The sequence below is a fragment of the Salvelinus fontinalis genome, chromosome 10, assembly GCF_029448725.1.
Source record: "Salvelinus fontinalis isolate EN_2023a chromosome 10, ASM2944872v1, whole genome shotgun sequence".
NCBI lineage: Eukaryota > Metazoa > Chordata > Actinopteri > Salmoniformes > Salmonidae > Salvelinus > Salvelinus fontinalis.
Genome location: NC_074674.1, coordinates 32,454,300 through 32,470,686, shown reverse-complemented (window position 1 = coordinate 32,470,686; position 16,387 = coordinate 32,454,300). Strand labels below are relative to the sequence as shown.

At 42.1% G+C, this 16,387-nt stretch overlaps 1 protein-coding gene across 4 annotated transcripts in view; it reads left to right on the top strand.

The window, feature by feature from the left end:
- Positions 1-16,135, top strand: part of LOC129864054 (protein unc-13 homolog B-like) — a 110,922-nt gene extending 94,787 nt beyond the window's left edge. For 3 of the 4 annotated variants that reach the window (XM_055936608.1, XM_055936607.1, XM_055936605.1), the window contains 9 exons: positions 3,438-3,526; positions 3,700-3,846; positions 4,020-4,143; positions 11,569-11,700; positions 12,156-12,303; positions 12,637-12,693; positions 12,919-13,011; positions 13,111-13,270; positions 13,394-16,135. In XM_055936608.1, the coding sequence (XP_055792583.1) occupies positions 3,438-3,526; positions 3,700-3,846; positions 4,020-4,143; positions 11,569-11,700; positions 12,156-12,303; positions 12,637-12,693; positions 12,919-13,011; positions 13,111-13,270; positions 13,394-13,679 (1,236 nt within the window). In that variant the 3' untranslated portion in view covers positions 13,680-16,135. The remainder of the gene's footprint in view (positions 1-3,437; positions 3,527-3,699; positions 3,847-4,019; positions 4,144-11,568; positions 11,701-12,155; positions 12,304-12,636; positions 12,694-12,918; positions 13,012-13,110; positions 13,271-13,393) is intronic. The other variant, XM_055936606.1, reaches the window with a different exon arrangement.
- Positions 16,136-16,387: the final 252 nt, after the last annotated feature.

The window sequence follows — 16,387 nt, the reverse complement described above, 5'->3', positions numbered from 1 at the left end:
CACAGCTATGGGGTTGTGTGATGCCAAGGTGTTCTTTGTGTCAAAGCTCAGTTTCGTGCTGTGAGGAGTTGAACTTAAAAGGCGGTCTTGTCCGGGCTCCGGTAGGGGAGGAGACAGATATGGGATGTTTGTGGGAGGAAATGATTAGGAAGTGAGTTATCACAGAGAAGAGGAAGAGTTCACAGTACACACTGCCACGCACTCATCTGCCTGTCAAGACAAATTAAGCACACAAAGACGAGACACTTGGAGTAAACTTTTTTGTCGTTTTTGTCAGAAATACTCAAACTGCAGTATCATTACAACTGTGCCATATCAAGGTATGGTCGTAAATGGCTATTCTACTGTACACATCTTTCTCTTAATCTGTATCCTGGAAAGCCTTCACACAGGTATTCATTATAGTCATTCTGACCTTCAAACTGTGGCACTGACTTTCCTCACTTATTAGGAATAAAATAAACTTGGGAATTTTCCCCTCTTCTTTTCCTCCCCCAAGGCAACATGGTTAAAATGATCTCATGGCGGTACGTGGGTGTAAGACGAGGACATTATTTATGTGCATGTATGGACATTCTGTACATGGAGATAGATATATATCATTTTTGAACCTCAAGTAGAAAACTGACGATGATCCCTTTTCCATAAATACAGAAAATGATACTGTACCATCATTGTTGACATAGTCGACTGCTGTAACTTGTAAACCAGTTCCCAGTGTATCAATCATTTCACTGAGGGTGAGATCAACCGTTCTGCCTCTGGCTAAGTTGGAGGTTCACAGAATGTTTTGTTTTCTGTCTCACTCCAACTCTTTCTCCTACTTTCTTCTACTCTTCTACTACTGTGTAATCAATTTACTTATTTTTTAAATGTTGTTTTCAATAGACTGACAAAGAGAAGGTGGGTTCATTACAAACAAATGTTCCATACATACAGTATGTACTTTCACAGTATGTATGCAAAGGTTTACTTTACCGTTTTTACTTTACTTGACCCTTTTTATAAATGTGTTTTTTGGTTAAGTTAGTTTGCGTTACAGGTAGAGAGATATCTGTAGTGCTAGATCATCTCTACATGTTAGGACATATAGGTAACTGCCAAATTAAAGGAAACACTTGTGTAAATGAGGGTTCTAGTAGCTCTGTTATGGTATGGGGTGCATTTCCTGGCATGGTTTAGGTCCACTCAACCCCTTATGGCAAGATAAATGCCATTCTGAGTGATCATCTTCAACCTATGGTGAGTAATTTCTATCCTGATGGGAGTGGTCTCTTCCAGGATTACAATGCCGCCATCCACAGGGTGCGAGTGGTCACTGAATTGTTTGAAGAACATGAAAACCATGTAAACCATATGCCATGGCTGTCTCAGTCACCAGATCTCAACCCAATTGAACACTTATGGGGGTTTCTGGAGAGGCTCCTGAGATAGTGTTTTCAACCACCATTAACAAAACACCAAATCATGGAATTTCTCACGAAAGAATGGTGTCGCTTCCTTCCAATATACTTGTAGAATCTATGCCAAGGCACATTGAAGCTGTTCTGGCTCGTGGTGGCCCAACGCCCTATTAAAACACTTTATGTTGGTGTTTCCTTTATTTTGGCAGTTACCTGTAGGTTTGTTGCTATCCATAGTTATTACAGCACCACAGACACATTTGACAGGCTTTTCCCCCTTCATTTTTCTTCCTCTCAAAGATTGATGCACCACAAGAGGAAAGGTGGGTTAGAGTGTGTCTTTCTCCCTGCGTTGTGTCGTGTAGGGGTAGCTATGCTGCTCACAAAAATGACACTGGTTCATTGGTCAAAAGATTTACTTGCTCTTCAGGTATTTGCCATATATTGCTAGCAGTGTGGGTTGTTTTTACTCAATGCTATCTCTTCATAAGAGATGGCAATACATGTTGCCATATCTTTTTTTCCCCCTACCACTCTCTGATATCCTGAAAAGAAAGAGAAGGCTAAGGTGAGTGTAGTGAGGATGTGACATCCTCAGTGAGTGGCGATCCACACGAACACACTCGTGCATCACAGTCACTAACAGTCACTTACTCAGCAGTATACACACGCACAGGATGCTCATGAACACATACTCAGTCTCTCCCTATAGCCCCTGTAAGCCTTCCTTGTATCCACTGGTGCAGAACTCATTAAGTAGTCTCCCCCACAGCTGTCCTATACTGTACCCTGGTCTACACCCTAGACATGTAGTCTAGTCCCTGGCAGTCCATGTATCAGCTGGCTTATTGGAGTATTAGCTTAAGGGGCCACATGTTGTCATCTGGCTGGCTGGGGTTACTTTAGGCCTCTGTGAGATGGTTTCTGTCAGACCGATGCTGTGGTTGTAGATCTGGGACACGTGACCCCTGGTGGCTCCTCTAATAGTGTATACTTCTGAGTCAATATCATGAATCTGCTGTCATAATAAACCTTCATTTTCTTTAATCATAGTTCTTTGAAGGTGGTGATTATTACATGTAAAAAGGTGGATTATTCTGCAGGAGTGTGTCTATAATTAATCAGAGTGACTGTAATTAACTAGAAAAGAAGTAGCAGTGACATGTTGTGCATTGCAATTATAGGGAATCTCACTACTTCAGTCAAATATGTCCTATTTTCACTTTCTTTTTTTTCTTTTTTTCTTTTTATTTATTTTTTTAATCCCATTTTCTCCCCAATTTTTTCGTGGTATCCAATCGCTAGTAATTACTACCTTGTCTCATCGCTACAACTCCCGTACGGGCTCGGGAGAGACGAAGGTCGAAAGCCATGCGTCCTCCGAAGCACAACCCAACCAGCCGTACTGCTTCTTAACACAGCGCGCCTCCAACCCGGAAGCCAGCCGCACCAATGTGTCGGAGGAAACACCGTGTACCTGGCCCCCTTGGCTGGCGCACACTGCGCCCGGCCCGCCACAGGAGTCGCTGGAGCGCGATGAGACAAGGATATCCCTACCGGCCAAACCCTCCCTACCCCGGACGACGCTATGCCAATTGTGCGTCGCCTCACGGACCTCCCGGTCGCGGCAGGCTGCGACAGAGCCTGGGCGCGAACCCAGAGACTCTGGTGGCGCAGTTAGCACTGCGATGCAGTGCCCTAGACCACTGTGCCACCCGGGAGGCCCCTATTTTCACTTTCTATGAAAATGTTTGATGCCTTTTCTTGCCATGCTTGTTAATTTACTGACGAAAAGCAAACTTTTCCTCCATTGCTGATGGATTATCGTGTGCTCTACTTTGGCTTGCAATATGCACACTTTACAGTATGTGTGTTCTCTGGTTTGTGAGAATCATGCTGATATAACATGTTACATGGTAAAGTAAAACATGTGCTGTACTCATACTTATCAGACTGTCTTCTCTGCGTCTGCCTTAATGTCTATCTGTATCTGTGTGTCTGCCTTTCTCTTTCTTCCTGTTTGTCCATCTGCAGCTGGACACAGACGCTAGTGACCTCCTGAACGAGCTTCAGGTCAAGCTGAACAATGTGCTGGATGAGCTGAGTACCACATTTGGAAACAGGTACACACACCCACAATGCAGTCCCAAGATTCAAACATGTACACTCTCCCCATACTCTACAACTCACTCATTCCTAATGTTGGTACTGTAGTCTCTTGCGCACAGCCTCTGTAGTATATGGAGTCCATTTTGGCTCTGACCCATAACCTCTGTGGCTCCTTTCTCTCCTGTAGTTTCCAGGTCCATATTGATGACTGTATGAGACAGATGGCCTCTCTGTTGTATCAGATCAAGGGCCCAGTCAACGTCAACAGCCGCAACATGGTGGAGGCCGACTCCGACAACATGCTGCGGCCACTCATGGACTTCCTGGATTCAAAGTGAGTGGATCCCTTGATTCTCTCCTGCTTTGCTATGGTCACTGATTTGGTGGCATAAATGTTAGGGCCTTCTCTATGAAGTCAAAGGTGTTATTGTCAGTATGTTGTGCCATGTTGCGTGATTGTGTATTTGTTGATGTGTGGTGTCTCATTGAGTGTGTGTATGTATGCAGGTTGACGCTGTTTGCCTCGGCGTGTGAGAAGACGGTTCTGAAGCGGGTTCTGAAGGAGCTGTGGAGGATTGTGATGAGCAGCCTGGAGAAGACCATTGTCCTTCCGCAAGGAAATGGCACCTTTGTAAGACCTAACACCCTCAACATTCACCTTAAAAACGGGGCCTTTTTCTCATGGCCCTTTACTCCAAACACTCTCTCCTAATGCTATGCATATTCTTTTCCTCCCCATTCGGGAAAAAAATATATACTTTTCAAAATATTTAACCTCCATGTAAAATGTATGTCAAATACATGTAGATACATTTGCATCTTTGCTAAAATGCATGTAATGCCTTAAAATGTACTCCAGAGATGCATGTAGGGTACCAGTCAGACGTTTGGACACACCTACTCATTCAAGGGTTTTTCTTTATTTGTACTATTTTCTAATAGTGAATAGTTTAAAACTATGACAGCTTTGCACACGCTTGGCATTCTCTCAACCAGCTTCACCTGGAATGCTTTTCCAACAATCTTGAAGCAGTTCCCACATATGCTGAGCACTTGTTGGCTCCTTTTCCTTCAATCTGCAGTCCAATTCATCCCAAACCATCTCAGTTGGGTTGAGGTTGGGTGATTTGTGGAGGCCAGGTCATCTGATGCAGCACTCCATCACTTTCCTTCTTGGTCAAATAGCCCTTACACAGCCTGGAGGTGTGTTGGGTCATTGTCTCGTTAAAAAACAAATGATAGACCCACTAAACACAAACCAGATGGGATGGCATCTCGTTGTGGTAGCCATGCTGGTTAAGTGTGCCTGGAATTCTAAATAAATCACAGACCATGTCACCAGAAAAGCACCCCCACACCTCCTCCTTCATGCTTCACGGTGGGAATCACACATGTGGAGATCATCCGTTCACCTACTCTGCGTCCCACAAAGACACGGCGGTTTGAACCAAAAATATCAAATTTGGACTCATCAGACCAAAGGACAGATTTCCACTGGTCTAATGTCCATTGCTTGTGTTGCTTGGCCCAATCAAGTCTATTCTTATTATTGGTGTCCTTTAGCAGTGGTTTCTTTGCAGCAATTTGACCATGAAGGCCTGATTCACGCAGTCTCCTCTGAACAGTTGATGTTGAGATGTCTGTTACTTGAACTCTGAAGCATTTATTTGGGCTGCAATGTTTGTGGCTGGTAACTCTAATGAACTTATCCTCTGCAGTAGAGTTAACTCTGGGTCTTCCTTTCCTGTGGTGGTCCTCATGAGAGCCAGTTTCATCATAGCACTTGATGGTTTTTGCGACTGCACTTGAAGAAACTTTCAAAGTTCTTGACATTTTGTGGATTGATTGACCTTCATGTCTTAAAGTAATGATGGACTGTCGTTTCTCTTTTCTTATTTGAGCTGTTCTTACAATAGTATGTACTTGGTCTTTTACCAAATATGGCTATCTTCTGTATTCTACCCCTACCTTGTCACAACACAACTGATTGGCTCAAATGCATTAGGAAGGAAAGAAATTCCACAAATGTAACTTTTAACAAGGCACACCTGTTAATTGAAATACATTCCAGGTGACTACCTCATGAAGCTGGTTGAGAGGATGCCAATAATGTGCAAAGCTGTCATCAAGGCAAAGGGTGGCTACTTTAAAGAATCTCAAATGTAAAATATGATTCCATATGTGTTATTTCATAGTTTTGATGTCTACACTATTATTCTACAATGTATAAAATAGTAAAAATTAAGAAAAACCCTGGAAAGAGTAGGTGTGTCCAAACTTCTGACTGGTACTGTACATACATTTGCGTCTTTGCTCAAATTAATGTAATGCCTGACAATATTCCAGAAATGCTTGGGTATGACATCTAGTCTACAGGGTGGCCAAAGTGCTTCCAAATTCATCTTCTTATATTACTCTTTACGTATTGGTCAATGGAGATAGTTTTTTTGGCCACAAAGCCAAAACTGGCAGTGATATAATTGTAATTGTTCATTCTGTCATAAAGAGCACATGTTCAACTTCATAAAAAACATGTCTTCCCATCTCAAGAGGTAGTTATTTTTTACTATAGTAAGGGACTATAGTAAGGTTTTTTTATGGATTTAAACAAACACTATACATCGTACAATGCTCCACAATGTGTCAAAGTGTAGGTCTAGGTCCTCCAATGAGAGGCATTATATTCTACAATGTTTTGGTTCCAATCGTTTTTCCACCATTCATTTTTCCCATTGGTATTTATGAAACACTTAAAGTAAGAGCTGTGTTTCAAGTAGACTTGCCTTGGCATGACATTTTGATAACCATGTAAGTCTCTCTCGGACAAGGTGACTTTTATCAATATATTCGTCTCTATTCACTCTCAGATTCGAAAATTCTTAATTCATTTATACCCCCAAGCCATAAGACTCTGAACATGTAATCAAATGGCTACCCGGACTATTTGCATTGTGTACCCCCCCCCCCCCCAACCCCTCTTTTACGCTGCTGCTACTCTGTTTATCATATATGCATAGTCACTTTAACTATACATTCATGTACATACTACCTCAATTAGCCTGACTAACTGGTGCCTGTATATAGCCTCGCTACTGTATATATCCTCGCTACTGTTATTTTTTCACTTTATTTTTACTGTTGATTTTATTTCTTTACTTACTTATTGTTCACCTAATTATTATTTATTTTTTAATTGCACTGTTGGTTAGGGCCTGTAAGTAAGCATTTCACTGTAAGGTCTACACCTGTTCTATTCGGCGCACGTGACAAATAAACTTTGATTTGATTTAATTAGCATCAAAGAAGACGCCATGCAAACCTACAAATCCCTGCAAGCTTTTACACGTCATCTCTAGCTGACACCTTTGCTAACAGGCATTGTCAATTTTAAACTTGCACCAGACAGTTCACAGAATTGGTCATTTAAATAAATGTAGCAAATTTATGAATTACTACATTTAGCTAACATTAGACAATTAATCCAGAGATTCTTACCGTTGCCTCAATTTGACAGTCTCGTCCAGATCATCATGGCATTTGTAGTTATTTATGATAGCCACATTAGCAGCTAATTAGCATTTCATTTTTGGGGGGCTAAATACAGGCGACTATGTTGATAAAAGTCACCTTGTCCTAGAGCAGATATTCCCGAATTGGGGTTCTTCACATGTTCAAATAGTCCATTTCTATTTTCCAACTGGGCTATACGTTTGGGTGAGGTTTTTTTCTCGCATGAGTAGCCTCGTTTCACTGCCAAAAATAAAATTAAACCATCTAGTGTTCAGCGAAATAACAACACAATGTCAAATACAAGTAGCCTAGTCAAATAATTAACATCCGATCACATTAATCGTTACTCTCTCGCGGGAATTCCACTAACGGTCCGTATGTGGCCAAACGTAGCTGCTGCTCATTCCGTTTGCTCGATAATGGATCAATTCAGTCGACAACACAAATTGTTCTGCTTCGACGAACACATCCAATGCTAGCATCAGTAATTCTACATTTGTTGTTAGCCCAGCTAGCATGGACACTGACAGTTGTGAATCTGATGCAGCCGAAGAGCTACTGCCCCCTTACCCGGGAAAACACCGAACAACAGACCGGGACGTTGGACCATCAAAGAGGCGCAAATATGATGAGAACTACATTGAGTTGGGGTTAACTTGTATTGGGAGTAGTGCCTTTCCTCAGCAAGTGTGTTAAATGTGCAAAAGTACAACTTAATGAAACCTTCACTCCTGCGGAGACATTTAGAAACAAAACATGCCATTTTGAAAAAGAAGCCAGGTGAGTTTTTTGAGCGAGAATTAAGACAACTTTCAAGTAGTAAGACATGTATAAAAGCAACAATGCCATAAATAAGAAGGGTCTAGAAGTGTCTTATATGGTGAGCTACCGAGTGGCTAGGACAGGCAAGCCCCATACTATTGTGGAGGACTTCATTCTTCCTGCTTCCGTGGATATGGCTAGGACAATGCTGGAGGAAAAGGCCAAAATAACTACAGACAATGCCTTCATCAAACAACTCTGTTTCACAACGCATCAGTGACATGGCAGAAGATGTTTTGAAACAATTACTGTTTCGCGTACAAGCCAGTGAACTATGTGTTTTACAGCTGGATGAGTCAACAGACGTGGCGGGCCTGGCACAGCTCCTGGTAAATGTCTGTTACGTTTATGGGGGGTCAATTTAAGGAAGACATCCTCTTCTGGAAACCAGGACAACAGGAGAGGATATTTTTTAAGTACTGGACAGCTTTGTGACATCAAATGGACTTTGGTGGTCAAGATGTGTTGGTGTCTGTACTGATGGCGCAAAAGCCATGACGGAGACATAGTGGAGTGGTAACACACGTGCAAGCAGTTGCTCCTGACGCCACTTGGGTACACTGCAGCATCCACCGAGAGGCTTTTGTTGCCAAGGGGATGCCTGACAGCTTGAAAGATGTTTTGGACACTACAGTGAAAATGATTAACTTTGTTAAAGCAAGGCCCCTGAACTCTCGTGTATTTTCTGCACTATGCAGTGATATGGGCAGCAACCATGTAACGCTTTTACAACATACAGAAGTGCGCTGGTTATCAAGGAGCAAAGTATTGACATGTTTTTTTTAATTGAGAGACGAGCTTAAACTTTTCTTTACTGACCATAATTCTCACTTGTCTGACCGCTTGCATGATGAGTTTCTCACACGGCCTGTCTGGGTGATGTTTTTTCTCGCCTGAATGATCTGAATCTACGATTCTATATTCAATGTGCGGGTCAAAATTGAGGCTATGACTAAGAAGTTTGAGCTCTTCTCTTTCTGCATTAACAAGGACAACACACAGATCTTTCCATCATTGTATGATTTTTTGTTTGCAAATGAGTTAAAGCTTACGGACAAATGTGATATAGCAAAGCACCTGAGTGAGTTGGTTGCGCAATTACGCAGGTACTTTCCCGAAACGGATGACACAAACAAATGGATTCGTTATCCCTTTCATGCCCTGCCACTTACCGATATCTGAACAAGAGAGACTCATCGAAATTGCCGCAAGCGCTTCTGTTAAAATTTGAATTTAAATCAGAAGCCACTGCCAGATTTCTGGATTGGCTGATCTCAGAGTATCCTGCCTTGGCAAATCGCACTTTTAAGACACTGATGCCCTTTGCAACCACGTACCTATGTGAGAGTGGATTCTCGGCCCTTGCATGAAAACTAAATACAGGCACAGAATGTGTGTGGAAAATAATTTAAGACTGAGACTCTCTCCAATACAACCCAAGATTGCAGAGTTAGTTGAAGTCAGAAGTTTACATACACCTTAGCCAAATACATTTAAACTCAGTTTTCACAATTCCTGACATTTAATCCTAGTAAAAATGTCCTAGCTTAGGTCAGTTAGGATCATCACTTTATTTTAAGAAGGTGAAAATTCGGAATAATAGTAGAGAGAATGATTTGTTTCAGCATTTATTTATTTCATCACATTCCCAGTGGGTCAGAAGTTTACGTACACTCAATTAGTATTTGGTAGCATTGCCTTTAAATTGTTTAACTTGGTTCAAACGTTTCGGGTAGCCTTCCACAAGCTTCCAACAATAAATTGGGTGTATTTTGGCCCATTCCTCCTGACAGAGCAGGTGTAACTGAGTCAGGTTTGTATACCTCCTTGCTCGCACATGCTTTTTCAGTTCTGCCCACAAAATTTCAATAGGATTGAGGTCAGGGCTTTGTGATGGCCACTCCAATACCTTGACTTTGTTGTCCTTAAGCCATGTTGCCACAACTTTGGAAGTATGCTCATTGTCCATTTGGAAGACCCATTTGTGACCAAGCTTTAACTACCTGACTAATGTCTTGAGATTTTGCTTCAATATATCCACATCATTTTCTTTCCTGATGATGCCATCTATTTTGTGAAGTGCACCAGTCCCTCCTGTAGCAAAGCACCCGTGCTTCACGGTTGGGATGGTGTTCTTCGGCTCTTTTTCCTCCAAAACAACGATGTTCAATATGGCCAAACTTTTGTTTCATCGGACCACAGGACATTTCTCCAAAAAGTACAATATTTGTCCCCATGTGTAGCTGCAAACTGGAGTCTGGCTTTTTTATGGCGGTTTTGGAGCAGTGCCTTCTTCCTTGCTGAGCGGCCTTTCAGGTTATGTCGATATAGGACTCGTTTTCCTGTGGATATAGATACTTTTGTACCTGTTTCCTCCAGCATCTTCACAAGGTCATTTGCTGTTGTTCTGGGATTTATTTTCACTTTTTGCACCAAAGTACATTCATCTCTAGGAGACAGAACGCGTCTCCTTCCTGAGCGGTATGACGGCTGCGTGGTCCCACTGTGTTTATACTTGCGTACTATTGTTTGTACAGATGAACGTGGTACCTTCAGGCATTTGGAAATTGCTCCCAAGGATGAACCAGTCTTGTGGAGGTCTCCAATTTTTTTCTTGAGGTCTTGGCTGATTTCTTTTGATTTTCCCATGTCGTCAAGCAAAGAGGCACTAAATTTGTTTGTAGGCCTTGAAATAAATCCACAGGTACACCTCCAATTGACTCAAATTATGTCAATTAGCCTATCAAAAGCTTCTAAAGCCATGACATCATTTTCTGGAATTTTCCAATCTGTTTAAAGGCACAGTCAACTTGGTGTATGTAAACTTCTGACCCACTGGAATTATGATACAGTGAATTAGAAGTGGAATAATCTGTCTGTAAACAATTGTTGGAAAAATGACTTGTGTCATGCACAAAGTACATGTCCTAACCGACTTGCCAAAACTATAGTTTGTTAACAAGAAATTTGTGGAGTGGTTGAGAAACGAGTTTTAATGACTCCGACCTCAGTGTATGTAAACTTCCGACTTCAACTGTATGTGTATCCTTTCAAGCACACCCTTCTCAGTAACCTGTGGTGAGTTATTCACAATTTTCAATGCCTAATAAGGTTTTATATGTAAGATGGTTAAATAAAGAGCAAAATGATTTATTATTATTATTATATTATTATTTGTGCCCTGATCCTATAAGAGCTCTTTGTCACTTCCCACAAGCTGGGTTGTGACAAAAACTCACACTCATTCTTATGTTTAATAAATGTATTGTATAGTGTGTGTGGGGGGTAGGCTTACAATGATGGCTTAAAACAACATTTGAGAGTGCGATGACCCTGGTACTAGAGGGGGTACGCAGCTGGAGGTTGAATGTTTGAAGGGGTACGGAACCACTGTCCTAAAGATTTACACAGTTATCAAAACGTCACACCAGGGTAAGCCTACAGTAAACACATCCCTTATTTTAAGTGTTTCTAAAATCACCTATGGGGAAAATGAACGGTGGGGAAATTATTGGAACCATTTCCCTATTTGACCGCTGGGATTTATGGGTATTATGACTCATCTGTGGTACTCTTTTAGGGATTGTAGCTTTCACCTGGGTTCACCTGGTCAGTCTGTCATGGAAAGAGCGGTTGTTTATAATGTTTTCTGCACTCATTGTGACTCATGTATCCTAAAATAAAATCTACAAATACATAAAAATAAACAATTTGTGTGGGTCAGGGGGCTCAGATCCTGTCTGCAGCCAAGGAACTGGGGCAGCTCTCCAAGCTCAAGGATCACATGGCAGGAGAGGCCAAAAGCCTGACACCTAAACAGTGTGCTGTCATCGATATAGCACTGGACACAATCAAGGTTTGTGTTATGTTTAAGTTCATAGTGACACATACACCTGTGATAAAGTTACTACTTACATTAGTTGCTGAAGGTGACTTGGTTGCTGAGCATTTCATTACCGTCGTCATTCATTGCGTAGTAGGAAAACAATCCTTCCGTCTCCCTCTCTTTTCCCCTCTTTTCCCTTGCTCTCTCCCTCTCTTTTCCCCTCTTTTCCCTTGCTCTCTCCCTCTCTTTTCCCCTCTTTTCCCTTGCTCTCTCCCTCTCTTTTCCCCTCTTTTCCCTTGCTCTCTCCCTCTCTTTTCCCCTCTTTTCCCTTGCTCTCTCCCTCTCTTTTCCCCTCTTTTCCCTTGCTCTCTCCCTCTCTTTTCCCCTCTTTTCCCTTGCTCTCTCCCTCTCTTTTCCCCTCTTTTCCCTTGCTCTCTCCCTCTCTTTTCCCCTCTTTTCCCTTGCTCTCTCCCTCTCTTCTGCAGCAATACTTCCATGCTGGAGGAAACGGTCTGAAGAAGGCATTCCTGGAGAAGAGTTCTGAGTTGACCTCACTACGCCACGCTCTGTCCCTCTACACACAGACCACAGACACACTCATCAAGACCTTCGTCACAACACAACACGCACAAGGTAAGGCTTGCGCACACACAATAGCATCAGTCTGCGTTCCATTGTTTCTAAATAAATACTGTCCATAACACAGTCCTAAAATAACTTTTGCTTCTCCCCTGCCTTGCCACCAGGGGTCACCAGGGGTCTTGAGTACTGTTATATTCCAGTAATGGGCTTGAAGTTGATCTATCAGCTAAATATTGTGTCTCTATTACTTACCTATTAACTAACTTTATCTGGCTGTGTGACTGTTCTGTGAGTTGAAGTCTAACATGACTCTGCTGCCATTTGACGTGCTTTTTTTGCTGTTTGTCTTCTCTCTTGTTATCTCCTCTGCTGCCTCCTCACCAGTGCACAATGGGAAGGGTATTAGGTTAACGCCCAATGAAAAAATACAACCCTCCAGGGGTAGGTTGTGCCAACAATGGATAGCATGTGCCAACAACCCCTCCCTCCTTTACTCTGTGACTGTACATAAACCCCTTCCCATCTGCCCCTGTCCCTGTGGGTGAGTTTGCCCCAAACATCAACCCTGACTGCTCCTCCTCCCTAACGGATACTACTCCTGGTATCTATGACCACTCACCACCACTGGAAGATCATGTCTTGTGTTTCTATCTGTGTGTACACTAGGCTCAGGAGTGGACAAGCCAGTTGGAGAGATATCCATACAGATTGACCTATTCACCCATCCTGGGACTGGGGAGCACAAAGTCACTGTCAAAGGTTCCTATAGGGTTTAAGGGAACATGACTATAATGAACCATTATCTCTGTCTCTCCCTGTGCCAACAAACTAACCATCTCCTTCCCTGTTGTGTATCAGTGGTGGGAGCCAATGATCTGAAGTGGCAGACGTCTGGGATGTTCCGGCCCTTCGTGGAGATCACCATGATCGGACCCCACCTCAGTGACAAGAAGCGCAAGTTCCAAACCAAGTCCAAGAACAACAGCTGGGCGCCCAAGTTCAACGAGACCTTCCACTTGTGAGTGCAGAGCCAAGCAATAGTACAGTAGCTTGTTACCTACAATAACCAATAGTAGCCCCTTGAAATAGCCAATGCTCATCGTAAAAAAGAAAATTCTCCCTCCCCTCAATGTCTCCTCAGTGTCCTGGGCAACGAGGATGGCTTTGAGTGCTACGAGCTTCAGATGTGTGTGAAGGACTACTGCTTTGGTCGTGCTGACCGGGTGGTGGGCATGGCTGTGATGCAGCTGAGGGACGTGGCAGAGAAAGGCAGCGTGGCGTGCTGGTGTCCTCTGGGCCAGATTGTCACCATGGATGAGACAGGCCTCACCGCCATGCGCATCCTCTCCCAGCGTTCAAACGACGAGGTGGCCAAGGAGTTCGTCAAGCTCAAGTCTGAGATACGTTCTGCAGAGGAGGGCAGCTGAGGTTTCCCTAAAGGAGGGGAGGAGTGTGAAGGGCCTCTAGTAAAGACAAGTGGAGAGGGATGGGAGAACCTTCATTACACACCTTCATTACACATTACACACAAAGGAAAGCCGCTCGACTACTACTTTGGACTAATAATGTTTCCTGGCTGCTACTGGCTGTTTGATGGACACTGGTTCACCAACATACGGTCACTATTTATCACACTCACCTTATGAATCTCTCACTCACTATATCATTCACACACATAGTTTCTCTTTCACTCAGTGGTTATTACACACACTCACACGATACTGTACTTCCTGTGGGTCTGCCAGTCTTGCACTATGGACATGCCATGGGCATTATGTGCCAGTCACCTCCCTGCCAGCCTGTATGTACTTCAGTACAGGGTCTCCCCCTCATCCCACAAATGTTTGTCATGTGCAAAACCCCCCCAACTGTGGCCGTACGTTTGATGCCTTACACTTTGGAAGCTGTGAATGTGTGAAGTTTAGACTGTAACCTATAGTACAAAACTGTTTATTTATCTTCCTCAATCTCACTTTGGTGTTCTTCAGGGTCCAAGTTAGTCTCATTGATGCTACTTTAAGGGTCCAAACACGGGATGTCTTGTTAATGTTGGTGCATCGGTCAAGGTAGATTCACCTGGTTTCTATCCTACCACATGTCAAGTACCCTGCTCCTAAATATAGTGTACAAATCCACTGGTTTCTGCTGTAGAAAAGGAACGTGGGGGTTTTTGTATTGAAAGTGGTGCCTTGTGGTGTTTCTGAAGTGATTTTACGTTTGAGTCATCCACCTATTTTCTGACTTGAGGTACTGTAATGCCAACAGCACTCAATGTAAAGGGGTTGTACGTTATGTGTGCCCTGCCAGGAATTGGGCTCTTATTCCTGACCCATTAATCCCGTAAGTGTACAGTGTTGACAATGCACTTTGAATTAGTATTTCCTATAATGCTTTTGAGTCTAAAGCTGATGTCTAAAGCTGATGTCACAAAGTGCTGTACAGAAACCCAGCCTAAAACCCCAAACAGCAAGCAATGCAGGTAAGGAGCACGGTGGCTTGGAGAAACTCCCTAGAATGGCCGGAACCTAGGAAGAAACGTAGAGAGGAACCAGGCTATGAGGGGTGGCCAGTCCTCTTCTGGCTGTGCTGGGTGGAGATAAATTGACATCAACATCCTCAACCCAAGGGCTGCCTTCAATAGAGAGAGAAACTTCCATTAAGGATAGATGGAGATGTGAGCACTTTTACTCGCTTATTACAGTACATCAAAGTGCAGTGGTGTATGGAGGGCCCTGTCTTAAACTTTGTATTCACTAGGAAATAACATGTTTTACAAACATTTGGCTAATGTTGCCAACCCTCAATGACACAGACATTTTATTAATCATTTTTTTTTATGTATTTATTCCAGATTACGAATGGGGTCTACTATTGCAAACAAAGAGGGCTACTAGATAGCATTTGAGTATTGTTTGCAGTGGTAGTTTTGAATCGCTTTGTGCTGCAGTACCCTACAGATACTAACTGGACCTAGAGGATATTTTGGGACCAGAGGAGTTTAAACAGTTTTTGTCTCCGTTGAGGAAAAAAACGATTATTTTCCAGCTATGTTTCCTTGTATCTCTGAGTGGCCTTGCTACTGTGATGATAATAGAAGCTGTCTATTTAATACCTGTTTTCCCCCTTATTTTCTGTGTATTTCTTTTGTTGAACAACAATAGAGGATTGGTCAATTTGCCCAAAATCAACTGTATTTAATAATTTTGAAGGATTTATATTTGTTTAATATTTGTTGAGGTGTAGTTATTCTCTTAGTCTTTTTAAAATGTTACATTGAAAATGTGTGTATCCCTCTTTTGGAAACATGGAATTATGGTGGAGCTGTTCAGTACTGTATCAATTCACTTAAGGTGTGATGCATGCCAGTCAACTTCCTCATAGAAATGACGGGAGAAAAAAATCACACTCATACTGAAAATATTTTTGTATTTGTTAAGTAACACTGCCATTGTCCATACAATTATAGTCAGTTTGTTGAATAGGAAACCACTGCAAAATCACACACTGCAGAAGTTATATCTGGGCTTTATATACAGTATCTACTGTACCAATGTGAAGTCCTACATATTTTGGGCTGTTGATTTAGGGGAAAATGTCTACCTTTAAGGAGGGCACTGCCACTCTAACACACATGTTCCTTGTGCCAAGCTGTCCCCAAGTGTTCACTTTTTATAATTTCATTTTGTTTTTAATACATCGTTTTTTTTTACTTGAACTTTTGCACTATTATTAAATCACTACAATAGTTAGCACGTATAGTATATCAGTCAAAGTACTATTGTGAAGTTTTATTTGTATTATTGCTACTGGAAAACATTTGGTATTGATCATTAAAATGTGTACATTCCAATTTATGAATTTTGTATAAAGTATTTAAGAAATATCTGTTGATGTGTCTGGCAAATTTAGTGTGTTTTCCTTTACAAAGAACATGATTCTCATCTCCAGATGTGATAGTATCCATGAATTTTTACGTGTTTTTTTCATGCTGTTTTTTACCAGTAAAATTTTGTTTGACAATCAGCATTATTTCATATTGCAGCTATGCTATTTGTAAGTGGTAAAATACAAACCATTGCATAAAACGAAAGAATTTTAGATGTTCACAAATATCCTTTTCCATTTGGTATTTCGT